General features: G+C 48.0%; 1 protein-coding gene across 1 annotated transcript in view; it reads left to right on the forward strand.

The window, feature by feature from the left end:
- Positions 1-13,966, forward strand: part of RNF214 (ring finger protein 214) — a gene marked incomplete at its 5' end in the record, with an annotated part of 106,776 nt that overhangs the window by 67,801 nt on the left and 25,009 nt on the right. The window contains 2 exons of the mRNA XM_082274699.1: positions 2,056-2,154; positions 9,463-9,782. Of these exons, the coding sequence (XP_082130825.1) occupies positions 2,056-2,154; positions 9,463-9,782 (419 nt within the window). The remainder of the gene's footprint in view (positions 1-2,055; positions 2,155-9,462; positions 9,783-13,966) is intronic.

Raw genomic sequence — 13,966 nt, forward strand, 5'->3', positions numbered from 1 at the left:
GTCAGACAATGCCACGGCTGTGACATATGTCAATCATCAAGGGGGCACCAAAAGTGCCTTAGCGGCCCGGGAAGTAGCGGGCATTCTAAGATGGGCAGAACGCTTTGTTCCAGTCATCTCTGCCATGCATATTCCAGGGGTGGAAAATTGGCAGGCGAATTACCTCACTCGGCAGAAGTTGGATCAGGGAGAATGGTCTCTCCACCAGGAGGTGTTTCATCAACTGTGCCTCAGGTGGGGGACTCCCCATGTGGACCTTTTGGCCTCTTGTCTCAACAGGAAGGTGCAGAGGTTCGTAGCAAGGTCTTGGGATCCTCTGGCTGATGCCACGGACGCTCTTGTTGCTCCTTGGAGCCAATATAGTCTAATGTACGCATGTCCTCCGCTGACTCTTCTGCCAAGACGTCTGCGAAGGATTGAGGCATAAGGGATTCCGGTCATCCTAGTGGCACCAGACTGGCTTCGCAGGTCCTGGTAGGCAGACCTAGTATGGCTGGTTGCCAGTGTCCCTTGGAGACTCCTTCTTAGAGAAGATCTGTTAACTCAAGGTCCGATCTTCCATCCTGCTTTACAGTCGCTGGTTTTGACAGCCTGGCTATTGAAAGCCAGGTGTTAAAGGATAAAGGGGTGTCTGAATCAGTGATTCCTAAATTGGTAAAAGCTGAAAAATCTACTTCTGGGAAAATGTATCATCGATTTTGGAGGGCGTACATTACTTGGTGTGAGTCTCGGGGGGGGCCTTCCGTCATCAGGTGTCAGTGATGCAGGTATGCAAGGCGGCCACATGGTCGTCTGTGCCCACTTTCACAAAATTTTATCAGGAATGTGTTGGCATCTGCGGATGCAGGCCGCTGTTGGAGAGGTTTAGTCCTCTTTGAGAGTGTATTTGTTTTTTTTTTGTCAGGTGAGCTCCAGTTCCTGGTTGAGCTCTTGTGTTGCCTGGTTGGCTATGTTTAGCCTTTGGGAAGGGTGTTTTTTCTTCCTGTGTTATTCCCACCCCTCATATTGACACTGCTTTGGGACGTCCTATCCGTCAAGAAGAAATGGAGCTGTGTCCATCAATGAACGAAAGAGAAAACTGGATTTTTGTCTTCAGTAAAACAGTAAAATCCTCTTCTCTCGTGTTCATTTATGGACACAGCACCCGTCCCTCTATTGAGTTGGGTTTTATGTTCTTCTGACACTACTTGTTACAAAACTGAAGTCCTATAGCAGGAACTGGGAGTATACCCCCTGGGACTGCCCTATAGGCGTGGTCAAATTTTTTTCCGCCTAGTGTCCTACTCCTATGGAGAGCAGCATAAACCCATCGGTCAAGAAGATTTGGAGCTGTGTCCATCAGTAACATCAGAGAAAAGGATTTTACTGTAAGTTCTTACAAAAATCCAGTTTTTTTTTTTTTTTTTACTTTAATGACGTCTATGCATCCAGTTCCTCCCTCAGCCCCCTCTAATAACTTACCTGAGCCCAATCTCCATCCAGCTCTGTGCACAAGAACAGTGGCTTTCTCAGCTTTCTCTTTCCACACTGGACAGAGGGGGAGCAGCTGGAGCCATCGGCTGTCTATCACAGCCAGTGAGGAGGGAGCAGAGGCCGAGCCACACTGTGTGTCAATGGACAAACAGAGTGTGGCTCGGGATCGAGTCCGCATGAGTGCCCCCATAACTAGTGGCTTGCTTTTTGGGCACTCTGCAGGGGGAAGAGCCAGAAATGCCTATAGGGCACCTGAGAGGAGGAGGGTTGGGGCTGCTTTGTGCAAAACCATTACACAGAGCAGTTAAGTATAACATGTTTATTTAAAAAATAATACTTTAGAACTACTTTAAAGATTTTCTTTGCAGAGGTTTTTTCTAGGTGGCTTTACTAAATACCTAAAGCAATTATTTTTCCCATGAGAGGGCCTCTTTAAGATTCAATAAAGGTTTGGAAAAGAGAACATGCATGTTAAAGTATCAAAGGAGTTGTCGAAAGAGTGTTCAGTGTGGGCTTAGGAAATATGAAAGCAAACATAGCTTTGATCTTATTTTAATGTTTTTTTATTTTTCCCCTTTTCAGGAACAGTTTGAAGCACAAATAAAACAGGTCAAAAGTGGGACTAAATTAGGCAACCTTCCTTCAATATTGGCTCCAAATCTGCCTCCTCCTCCCTCTGATGTAGGTGTATTTACTGTTTATTAAGTGCATCATTAAAAACTCTTGTCACTGACTTTTAGCTAACAATGGTAGGGAAATGCTGTAAATACCTACAGCAGTTCAAAAAGTCCAACATCAGCCAAAACCTTTTTTTAACTGTATCTAAAACTTTTTTTCTTATCTTACTTTGCAAAGAATGAAGAAGAGTCAGTAACTGTCGTGTTTTTATTGCTGTCTCTGTTCCTGCAGGCAATTCACACTCTTTATATGTCTTTGTGACCATTGTCAAAGGGACAGACAGCAAATACTGAGTTTTATCAAGGTTTTTTTTATATAGTTTTTTTTTCTATGTTTGCTCTATGCTTTCGGTCACAAGTTTGCCACTTTGACATGTTTTAGTAAAACTGCACATATCCTCACAACTACTTTGTGTATCCAGGTGGATTATACCTTGTTTTTTCAGGACAAATTGGGCTTTGATTTGGTTGTAAATAGTAATGGCGATCTCCTGATTATTATTATTTTATTACTATCGAAGGAAAACTGTCCCAAAAATAGTAAAAAAAAAATATATTTCTCTTGCGTCCTCCGACAGTCGCCGCCCACTCATACAGTCTTCACCAATGGGGTATTGACTTCCTCTCCTTAGGAGTAGCTAGGCAAAAGACTTGTTAAAACAAAAGCATTTACATAGACACACCCATGGGGGCTGTCCCACTGGTCCAATACCCCCCCTGCAATAGCCATCCCAACTCAGTTTGTCTTCTGCCTAGTTCAGGAGTAATCAGGCTTCCCTGTGCTGGGGCTACAGTCTCAGCCTTCTTCTTCTATTTTATGATTTTATTTTCTGAAAATGTCATTTTTTCTTTGCATTTCTAGCTGTTTATTTTGTCAGCATTAGTTGGATCTTCGGATGAAGACGGCGTTTGCGGAGCTGGTTCTCCAGGACAGAGGGTCAGATGGAATCCCAGAGCGTTTAATAGGCTATGTGTTCCCCCTGGCCTCACAAATGACCCATCCCTGTCCTCAGGGATGCAGCCTTGTGAGGTGGCTACCTCACCGGACACATGCACGGTTCGTCCGTGCACTCCTGTGTTTTTGGCTGACGGCACTCCCCTGCCATCTGAGGGTGGGCGGTTTCCCGTTTGATATGAGGCACCCCACGCCATCGGGTACAGGGAAATATACTCTGTGTGGGTCCTCTGTCTGGGGTCGGCAGTCCTGTGTGTCTGTGGTGTCCCCTATGTCTGTGCGTTTTGGGCTCCCTGATCCCGGTCCCTGCAGGGGTCTTTTCTCTCACAGCCAGCGCTGTGTGGGGTTTTGGGGATCCCTCTCCTGTGTCACTTGAGGGTGCTTGGAGGTACAGACACGTGCGGCGACCACTGCGGGGTTAAAAACCGCCGGTCCGCCATTTTAGGTGTGGGCAGCATGTCTGGCTTCACTGTGTATGTAGTGTATTTTGGCGCCTTGCGGCGCCATCTTGTGTGTGGCAACGATCATTCCGAGCACATGTCGGCGGCCATTTTGCCAAAGCCTCCCATTGCTTTGCATAGGCATTCATGTTTCCTTAGCCTGCAGCCTCAGTTCAGTCACTGCGGTGACATCACTTCCTTCCTTTACTCAGGAACGACCGAAGGAGCTGGTAACACACTTGTGGGGCTCTGTCCTGCTGTCCTTTCTTTTCCTCCATTGTGCAATCTTCCTGGCTTCAGTTTGTCCATGCGGGGGGTCTGTGTTCCACAGTCATTGTAGCGGTGTGCTGCGGGGTCCGCGGCACACTTAAAGGGCCAGTACCGTAAAAAAAAAACTTTTTTTGCAATGGAATCCCAGGACGGCAAATTCCCTCCAGCCTTGGTGGGGGATTCAAGTTCCTCTGAATCCTCTACCCTGACTAATTTCGCTGCTGTTGTGGCGACTTTGGTGTCCAAAATGGATGTGCTGATGACTGAACGTGCTGCTAGAAAAAGGCCTAGGATTTCTTTTTCTTCTGATTCTGAATGTGACATGGTTGCTGTAGGTAGCGTACCCCTTTCAGGGTCTCGCTCTTCTCAGGACCAGCAAGAGTCTGAGGGGGAGGCGGAGGTTACAGGGGTGGATAATTCCCCCCCTGGGACGCCAGAGGAACGCGCAGCTATGGACCCGCTGATTTCTGCAATTAAAGAAACACTACATTTAGAGGATGAGCCCAATCCTCCGGGCATTGTGTCATCTTTTGGTACACACAGAACCCGCAAGACGGCGCAGGTTTTTCCCTGCCCCGCTGAGTTTCATCACACTGTGAATGAGCAATGGCGCAATTTGAAACACACCTTCACGGTGCCTAAAAGGTTTCAACCGAAGATTCTCCGGTATTTAGGGATCCTATGGATAGGAGGCTGGAATCACTTGCCCGCCACACCTATGTGGTGGCGGGTTCCATGCTCAAACCTATTTTCGCCTCTGTCATGGCGGCTCAGGCTGTGGCGGATTAGACCAAGTTGCTCAGACGCACACTTGTGGCTGATTCTGCCCCCCCCACTACCGTGGAGATGGTGGACCAGATTTATCAAGGGGTCATGTATTTGTGCAATGCAGCCTTAAATGAGGCCCCTTTGGCTGCGCGCCTGTCCAGTGTCGCGGTGCTTAACCGTCGGCTGATATGGTTGAAGAGCTGGTCGGTTGACCAGAAATCTAGGAAGGCGGTGGCTGATATCCCCTATGCGGGGTCTCGCCTTTTTGGAGAATGCCTGGATGAATTGGTTAAGGGAGTCACTGGGGGCAAGAGCACTTTGCTGCCCCAGAATCCTAAGGGCAAGCTTTTCCGCGGCAAGCGGGGTACCGCCTCTAAACCTAATCAGGGGTCCTTTCGTGCCTTCACGACACAGTACAAGGGGAACCCTTCAAGGGCCAGGGTGGCCAGAGAAAGCCCTGGGCCAGCAAACAAAAACCCGGCCATGCTGGTGCGGCGGCTCCGTCCGCCTCTGCCTGAAGGGGCGCCCTCACCCATTTCAGGGGTGGGGGTACGTTTGCGCGGTTTCCTCCAACCTTGGCTGCTCCGAGTTCAGGACAGGTGGGTTCAGGAAATCATTTGATCAGGGTACAAGATCAAATTTCTTTCACGGCCGGCAGACAGATTCTTTCCCTCAAATCTTCATTTGACCCCAGGGCGGTTACAAGACCTGCATCAAGCGGTACAGGATCTCCTCGCTCAAGGGGTAATCGTCCCGGTGCCTCATCGGGACAGATTTTGGGGGTTTTACTCGAATCTGTTCACTGTGCCCAGAAAGGAGGGTGCCTCCGACTGGACTTAACAGCTCTGAACCGCTTCGTGCGCGTTCGAAAGTTCCGTATTGGAATCGCTCCGCTCGGTAGTGGCCTCTCTAAGTCCGGGAGAATTCCTGGCCTCTATCGACCTGAAGGATGCGTATCTTCACATCCCTATTTTCGAGGGTCATCCGAGGTATCTCCGATTCGCTATCGCGGAGGATCATTATCAGTTTGTGGCGTTACCTTTCGGTCTCGCTTCGGCTCCAAGGGTCTTTACCAAGGTGTTGGCGCCTGTTCTGGGCCTGTTACGGGCACAGGGCATTGCGGTCTTGGGTTATCTGGACGATCTCCTGTTAAAATAGAGTTCCAGTCAGAGCCTGCTGCGCGATCTGTCCACTACGGTCCAGACGCTCCAGGAGTTCGGTTGGACCATCAACGTTCAGAAGTCGACCTTGTCTCCTTCGGTTCGTCTCCTGTATTTAGGAATGGTTCTGGACTCTGCTCAAGCAAAGGTGTTCTTGCCGGAGGACAAGCTCCGCTGCAGTCCGAGGTCAGGTCCCTCAGGGACAACGAATCCTCGTCACTCAGGACCTGTATGCGGTCCCTGGGGTTGATGGTATCGGCCTTCGAGGCGATACCATTTGCACAGTTTCACACGCGGTCTGTCCAAGCGGTGATCCTGGCCAGATGGGACAGACTACCTCAGTCCTTGGACGGGAGAATGCCTCTGAGTCGCCAAACCAGAATGGATCTCTTGTGGTGGCTTTAGTCCCCGTCTGTTTCGGAAGGGAAGTCCTTCCGGCCGTTACTGTGGACGGTGATTACCACGGATGCCGGCCTGTCGTGCTGGGTTGGCGTCCTGGGCAACCTATCTGCCCAGGGCACTTGGTCAGAGGAGGAATCCTCCCTTCCGATAAACATATTGGAATTGAGAGCGATCAGGCTGTGCCTGCTCCATTGGTCGGATCGTCTTCAGGGCCGTCCTGTAAGTGTGCAGACGGACAATGCCACTACGGTGGCATACATCAACCACCAAGGGGGCACCAGAAGAATGGTCCCTGCACCCGGAGGTATTTCAAATGCTGTGTGCGAAGTGGGGATCCCCGGATGTGGATCTGTTCCCGTCTCGGCTAAACCACAAGGTGGAAAGGTTCGTGGCAAGAACGCGCGATCAGTATCGTTTGATTATATGCCTTTCCTCCGATTCAGTTGTCCAGGTTCCTTCGCAGGTTGGCCTCGGAACAAACACTGGTGATTCTGGTGGCGCCGGACTGGCCACGCCGGTCCTGGTACGCGGACATCGTTCACATGGCTGTCGAGCCTCCATGGCGGCTGCCAACGCGGGAAGATCTGCTGTCTCAGGGACCGATCTTCCATCCTGCTTTAAAGTTGTCTGCTTTTTTTTTTTTAACAACATTTTATTGAGACTTATCAAATGCAGTACAGAGATACGATAGTGCAATATACAGTGCAACAAATCAAAAAACAGGTAGAGAAAATCCAGCACCTGAAAAACATAGCAAGGTGAGGAACAAGTCTCAAACATTTCTTTTCTAAAACAAAAAGTACGACAGTGTACAAGGGCCCGGCCCCAAAGGGTAGTTGTCTGCTTTAACGGCATGGCTGTTGAAAGCCAGGTCCTTAGAGACAGGGGTCTCTCCTCAGAGGTCATTCCTACTTGCCAACGCGGGAAGATCTGCTGTCTCAGGGACCGATCTTCCATCCTGCTTTAAAGTTGTCTGCTTTAACGGCATGGCTGTTGAAAGCCAGGTCCTTAGAGACAGGGGTCTCTTCTCAGAGGTCATTCCTACTTTAATCAAGGCTAGAAAAGCCTCATCTGGTAAGATTTATTACCGAACGTGGAAAGCTTATTTTGCCTGGTGTGAGTCCAGGGGTTTCTCTCCTCGTTCATACTCGATGGCGAGAGTGTTGGCTTTCCTTCAGTCTGGTGTGGACCAGCGCCTTGCGTTGGCCACGATTAAGGGCCAGGTTTCTGCACTGGCTGTTCTTTTTCAGCGCCCTGTGGCGTCTAATTCTTTGATTCGCACCTTCATTCAAGGTGTGCGTCACTTGGCCCCTCCTAGAAGGGAGCCTCTGCCTCCATGGGACTTGAACTTGGTTCTGTCCGTGTTACAACGTTCCCCGTTTGAAAACATCAGGGAAATTTCGTTGCCTCTGCTATCTAAAAAGGTTGCCTTTCTGGTAGCGATCACTTCTGCTCGCAGAGTGTCGGAGTTGGTGGCATTGTCTTGCCACTCCCCTTACCTGGTGGTTCATAGGGATAATGTGGTCTTGCGACCTAACCCGTCCATTCTTCCAAAGGTGGTTTCAGATTTTCACCTCAATGAGGACATTGTCTTACCTTCGCTCTGTGCGAATCCTAAGCATCCTAAAGAGATTGCCTTGCATTCTTTGGATGTTGTCAGGGCGATCAGGGTTTACCTGTCGTCGACTGAATCCTTTTCGAAAATCGGATTCTCTCTTTGTCCTTCCTGAGGGACCTCGGAAGGGTATGGCTGTGTCTGCGGCGACCATTTCAAAATGGATCAGACAGACAATTGTTCAGGCCTATTCGTTGAGGGAACGGGTACCACCCTTCCCTGTCAAGGCGCACTCTACCAGGTCGGTGAGTACATCCTGGGCCCTCCGGCATCAGGCTTCAGTGGCCAAGGTGTGCAAGGCTGCAACTTGGTCGTCAGTGCACACTTTTTCAAAATTCTACAAAATTGATGTTCTGGCATCAGCTGATGCCTCCTTTGCTGCAAAGTTCTCTGTGCGGCAGTACCGTAGGGGACCCAGGTTTTGTGTGGGTCCCTGGCTGTTGGGGTTGTTTACCCCCTTGGTTTTTTGCTTTCCTGGGTTGTTGCTCCTGTTGTGCTTTTTTGTTGCCCAGAAGGTTCCCTTGCTGTTTATGTAAGGTTCCTTTCTCTGATATGGGTACTGCGTTGCCTTTTCTGATGGTTGCGTTTCCCACCCTTCATGTCTACACTGCTTTGGGACATCCCCATTGGTGAAGACTGTATGAGTGGGCGGCGACTGTCGGAGGACGTAAGAGAAAACAGAATTTTTGTAAAATCTTACCGTAAAATTCCTCCGACAGTCGCCGCCCGCCTCTCTTTTGGGGTTCTTATACACTTAACTGCTTGCTACCAAACTGAGTTGGGATGGCTATTGCAGGGGGGGTATTGGACCAGTGGGACAGCCCCCATGGGCGTGTCTATGTAAATTATTTTGTTTTAACAAGTCTTTTGCCTAGCTACTCCTAAGGAGAGGTTCTGGCAGTTGGGTGCAAACTTTCTGTACTGCTCCCAAAACAAAATTGAGGTGCACTGAGAGCTGCTCAGCCATTCACAAGGAGCTTTGTATTCTATGAATAAATACCAAGCTTCCTCTGATTGGCTGAAGCAGAAAGGCTGGCAGATAATGCCACAATCTCAACCTCAGCCAGTCAGAGAGAGCGTATATTTTCATTCATAGAATACAAAGCTTCCTGTGAATGGCTGTCTCAATTTTGTTCCAGGAGCTGGACAGGAAGTTCTCATCCGGCTACCTTCACACAGCACTGTATACTGTACGTAGCTGAGGCTATATACAGTTTATACAGCGCTCACAGTCACTATATCTGTCAGTGAAGTAAATAGCTTGGTCCAAATGAACTATTTAAAAATCCCTGAAAACTTGAGTTCTTCTTTAAAGATTTTCTAGCTAATTTGTATGACAATATCCTACTTTGGCAAACCTGGTCTACCTTAACAAGTCTGCCAAATGAAGACTGACACTTTGGGTGTAGATAAATAAACTGACCAGTTCAAGAACATATAACTGTATGCTTTGTCAATGTAGGTTTTAAAATGGGTATAAATCTATTATTTGAGTAATAGGCACTTGTTCTGCTATGTTTACTATTCTGTTTTCCACATCTTATATATCACAAAATAACACTATTCAAAACATTGCCAGTTTAATGAACTCTTCTTATCATTTTGCTAATGAATATGACTTCATGCTGAAAAAGGATATTACATTTTGTATTACATTGTTTTTGTGCCCTCTGGATGGTTTATTCTTCTTCCTCTTTTACAGCCAAACCTCATGCTACAGAAAATTGCATTTGCAACTTCTCCAATACCCAACCAAGGTGCAGCTGTCCCATTATCAACACCAATACCGTCTAAAGAACCTGCATTACTGCAACCATTTCTGGGTCCCACATCATTCCTTTATCAGCGTCCACCTCCATTGGCATTTACTCCAGGGAACTTTATGGGTTCCTTTCAGTCAGCTTCAAGGTTACCCGGTATATCTGACCTTCACAGCAGTACTGATGTTCCAGGGCCCCCAAGTACAGACAAACTAAACAAGATTCTCGAGAAGCTGCAAGCCAGGTTCCCACAGTGCAATAAGTGAGTTGTTTAAGTCATTCTATGACTAAGTGAAAAAGAAAAACAAATATGTATCAAAATAACAGCACTCCCATTTACCTTTTAGCAATTACTCATTTTATCAAGTTAAAATTCCCAATGATACAATTTATCAATCCATGCACAACAAATATATCACAGTGACTTAAAGTGAAAGGAAAGCCTTATACCTAAATTCTCCCCTGCAATCATCAATGTAAACTAAGTGCAGTGTTACGCCCCAAAATTCAGAAAATGTTGTTTTTATACTTTTATTTCGTAGTATTTCCTGCCTGTCATGTGACTACAGTCCCTCTCCGTTCAGAGTCTAAGAGCAGCTGGTGGGCGTGTTTAGTAAGGTCTAAATTTCTCTTTCCTTCATTGACGGACACATATAGAAAACCAGGAAAAAATCCCTAAGGGGGATCTTTCCATGAAGAGCGGGGAAAGAGGATGTTTGAGATGCCTAAGAGTGTCTAGACCTGTAATAAATTTGTAAAGCAAATAAGAATATAAAGAGTAAAAAAGAAGTTTTGCCTTTATTTCAAAGATTTCATAAATTCTAATACGTATTTGGAATTTAAAAATAATCACAGAGATATAACATACATTGTATAAGAAAAAACACAACAATGCAAAGCATGTACCACATGTAACGTGATGCACAATATATAACTTTGTGTGGGGACCCCGAACCCCTAAGCGTTTCAACTTGAAAAAGTCTTCCACAGGGGGTATATTGGTCCACAACTCCTTGTAGGAGTTGTAGCATATATATATATATGCTACAATGTATACATTTAAACCAAAACAAATGAGCCTCTTTTTACATAATAAGTGCTACAGTGCATATAAATTACTCCCCAATTAATCGAGTGCATCCATAAATGATCAAATCTTATGAAAAATCGAAATGTCCAAATGAACGTGTCCACGTTAAGATTATTGATTGTGTCTGTTTATAATAATTCCACTGTATAAAGTGCTCAGTGCTGTATGTGCATAAAGTTTATCAGTGCTTCAAATCCACCACCATGAAACATCACCACTCTGGAGAATTCACCAGATGGCCATTGCCTCTTATTTAAGAGCAAGGTCTCAATGTGCTTTTCCCTAAGGGTTTAAACATCCAGGGCTTCAGCTGTACTCACTCACTCCATGTTCACTATTGTCATAGAATCAGAGGAGGAAGACCTCCAATAGTGTAAAACCTTTTATTTGCTTCAATATGTGACATATAACAGTAGTTATTGTGCTTACATTTAATTGGCTCCACTCTGTGACGGTGTGAGCATGATCCATGTGTAGTCTCTCACCGCTTCCAGCTGTCGCCTCACAGATGGATTTGCTTGCTTCCTGTATGCCCCAACATACCTTTCTTCCTCCTGAGGACATCATTACAACGAAACATATACAGGGGCATACGGGAAGCAAACTAATCTATGTTATCTAAGACTGTTTTATAGCACAAAGTAAAAAATGTTTCTCTTACGTCCTCCGACAGTCGCCGCCTCTTCATATTCGTCACTATGGGGTTATTGACCTTTGCTCCGTAGGAGTAGCTAGGCAACAGAATATGTCAATATTAAAGCTTTTAGCATATCCCACCCCCAGGGGGTGGTCCCCTCAGTCAATACCCTCCTGCTTCCTGTATCCATACCTCAGTTTCAATTGTCTAGCTCAGGAGTAGACTGGCTGATTCTGTGCTGGGGCTTTTCAGTCTCAGCTTCTTTTCTCTTTTGATTTTATTTGAAGTTTTTTCTCCTCCTTTTACTTAGCTGTTTTATTTATCAGCACTAGTTAGATTCTTCTGATGAAGATGACCGTGCGGAGCTGGGTCTCGGGCTGGCCTTCCTGGTTTTCCAGGGCTCAGGGCCAGTGGCTTCCCAGCCTGCCATCGAGCGTTCAGTCAGGTTTTTTCCTGGCATGAGTGAACGACCCATCCCTGTTCGCTGCAGGGATGCTGCGGTGAGGTGGCTATCTCACTGGACGCCATGCGGTTTCGCACCGCAGATCTACTGCGTCCTGGCTGCGACTCTCCCTGTCCTCTGTGCAGCGGCTTGATCGCTTGTGCGGGCTCCCCACGCCATTCAGAAGGTAAGTGTACTCTGTGTGGGGACCTGTCTGCTTAGTGGGTGTCAGTCTGGGACTGTGTAACCCTGCATTTCTGTACACACTATTGGGCTCCCTGTCTGGTTTGCTGCTGTCTGTGGGCTGCAAGGAGGGGGGCTATCCTGCACTGTTCTGTGTTACAGGCTGTGTGTTTTTCTGTGTGACATGCTGTATGCTGTGGGGCATGATGTGAGACATGTTTGTGCATACATGCGGCGGCCGCTGCTGCGGTCCGCCATTTTTATTACTGCAGGCGTATGATGGCCAATACTGTGTGGTGAGAGCGGCGTTTTTGGCGCCAAGCGCCGCCATTTTGGCGGCGATCGCTCAGGCCGCATGTCAGCGCTGGATGCTCTGCCTTTGCAGTCCCCCACCAGCGGCCATGTTTGTGGAGCCTTCCATAGGCTTTATAGGAGCGGTCTGTATTGAATCACTTCCTTTACCCTGAGAACAGCGATCGGTGCAGCAGCCTGAGTGGTCTCTCCAGGTTTATCTTCCTTATTCCTGTATTCCTTGCCTAGTTTTGTACTTCTCCCTGTGGGGGTCGGTGTGTGCTGTGTGTGCGGTGGGCTGCGCTCGCCGCGATCTTAAAGGGGCAGTACTCCTTTTTTTTCCTGCAAACTTTTGGGGCATGGATTCTCAGGAAAGCATATTTCCTCCCACTTTAGTGGGGGGCCAAGGGGCTGCTTCTTCCCCCGAGGGGGGTGATTTGGCTACCATTGTGGCTAACCTAGCTGCTCAGGTGCAGATGCTTGTGGCTGCTCAATCCACAAAACGGCCCAGAGTTTCAATTTCCTCTGATTCAGAGGGCGATGGTGATGGGGCTGCTATGGCTGGGGTCCCCTTATCGGGGTCCCGTTCGTCCCTGGACCTTGTAGGGTCTGAAGGGGAGGCAGAGGTTGAAGGGGTTGATAATTCCCCCCCTGGCTCGTCTGAAGAGCTTGCACTCATGGATGAATTGGTTGCTTCTATCAAAAAAACACTGCATTTGCAGGATGAACCATGTCCTCCTGCCGTCCTGGCCTCTTATGGGACGCAGCAAAGACGCAAATCATCGCAGGTTTTTCCTTGCACTGCGGATTTTCAGCGCGCTGTTAGTGAACAATGGCGCAATATAAAAAAGCCTTTTACTGTGCCAAGTAGGTTCAAGCTGCGTTATCCTTTCACACCCGCTACTGATGAACGTTGGTGTGTCACACGGTGGCAGTTTTGAATAAATCTACTGCGATTCCGGCGGAGGATACCCCGGTGTTCCAGGATCCCACGGACAGGAGACTGGAGTCTCTTGCCCGCCATACTTACTCGGTTACCGGTTCCATGCTGAAAGCTATTTTTGCTTCACTTATGGCAGCTCAGGCTGTCGCGGATTGGACGCAGGTGCTCAGACGCGTTCTGGTGGCTGACTCTGCCCCTCCGACAACGTTGGCTATGGTAGATCAAATTCATCAGGGTGTCATGTATTTGTGTGATGCGGACTTAGATATAGTCCCTTTGGCTGCACGTGTGCACAGCGTGGCGGTGTTGACACGCCGCCTGATTTGGCTGAAATGTTGGTCTGTGAACCAATCTTCTCGCAAAACTTTAGCTAATCTCCCCTATACGGGATCTCGCCTTTTTGGCGAATCCTTGCATACGCTGATAAAGGGGATCACTGGGGGTAAAAGCACGCTCTTGTTCCAGTCTCACAAGGCTAAGGTTGCTCATGGTAAGAAGCATGCTTCGTTTAGACCCTCTCAGGGGTCCTTTCGTGCCTTTCGGTCACACTATAAGGGCAAACCCTTCAAAGGTCAAGGCTCCCAGAAGAAGCCGTGGACAGGTAAGCAGAAGTCCGGCCAGTCCGGGTCCGCTGCCCATAACAATACGGCTTGAAGGGGCGCCCTCACCCAGTTCTGGGGTGGGGGGACATTTGCTCGGTTTTCTTCAACCCTGGCTGGCCCGCGTTCGGGACAGGTGGGTTCAGGTGATCGTTCGGTCCGGTTACAAGATCGAGTTTCTCTCTCGGCCGGCGAGCAGATTTTTTCCCTCAAATCTTCAACTGTCTCCGGAGCGTTTGCGGGATCTGCACCTGGCGGTGC

The sequence above is a fragment of the Pelophylax lessonae genome (genome assembly GCF_965119305.1).
Source record: "Pelophylax lessonae genome assembly, chromosome: 12".
Lineage (NCBI taxonomy): Eukaryota > Metazoa > Chordata > Amphibia > Anura > Ranidae > Pelophylax > Pelophylax lessonae.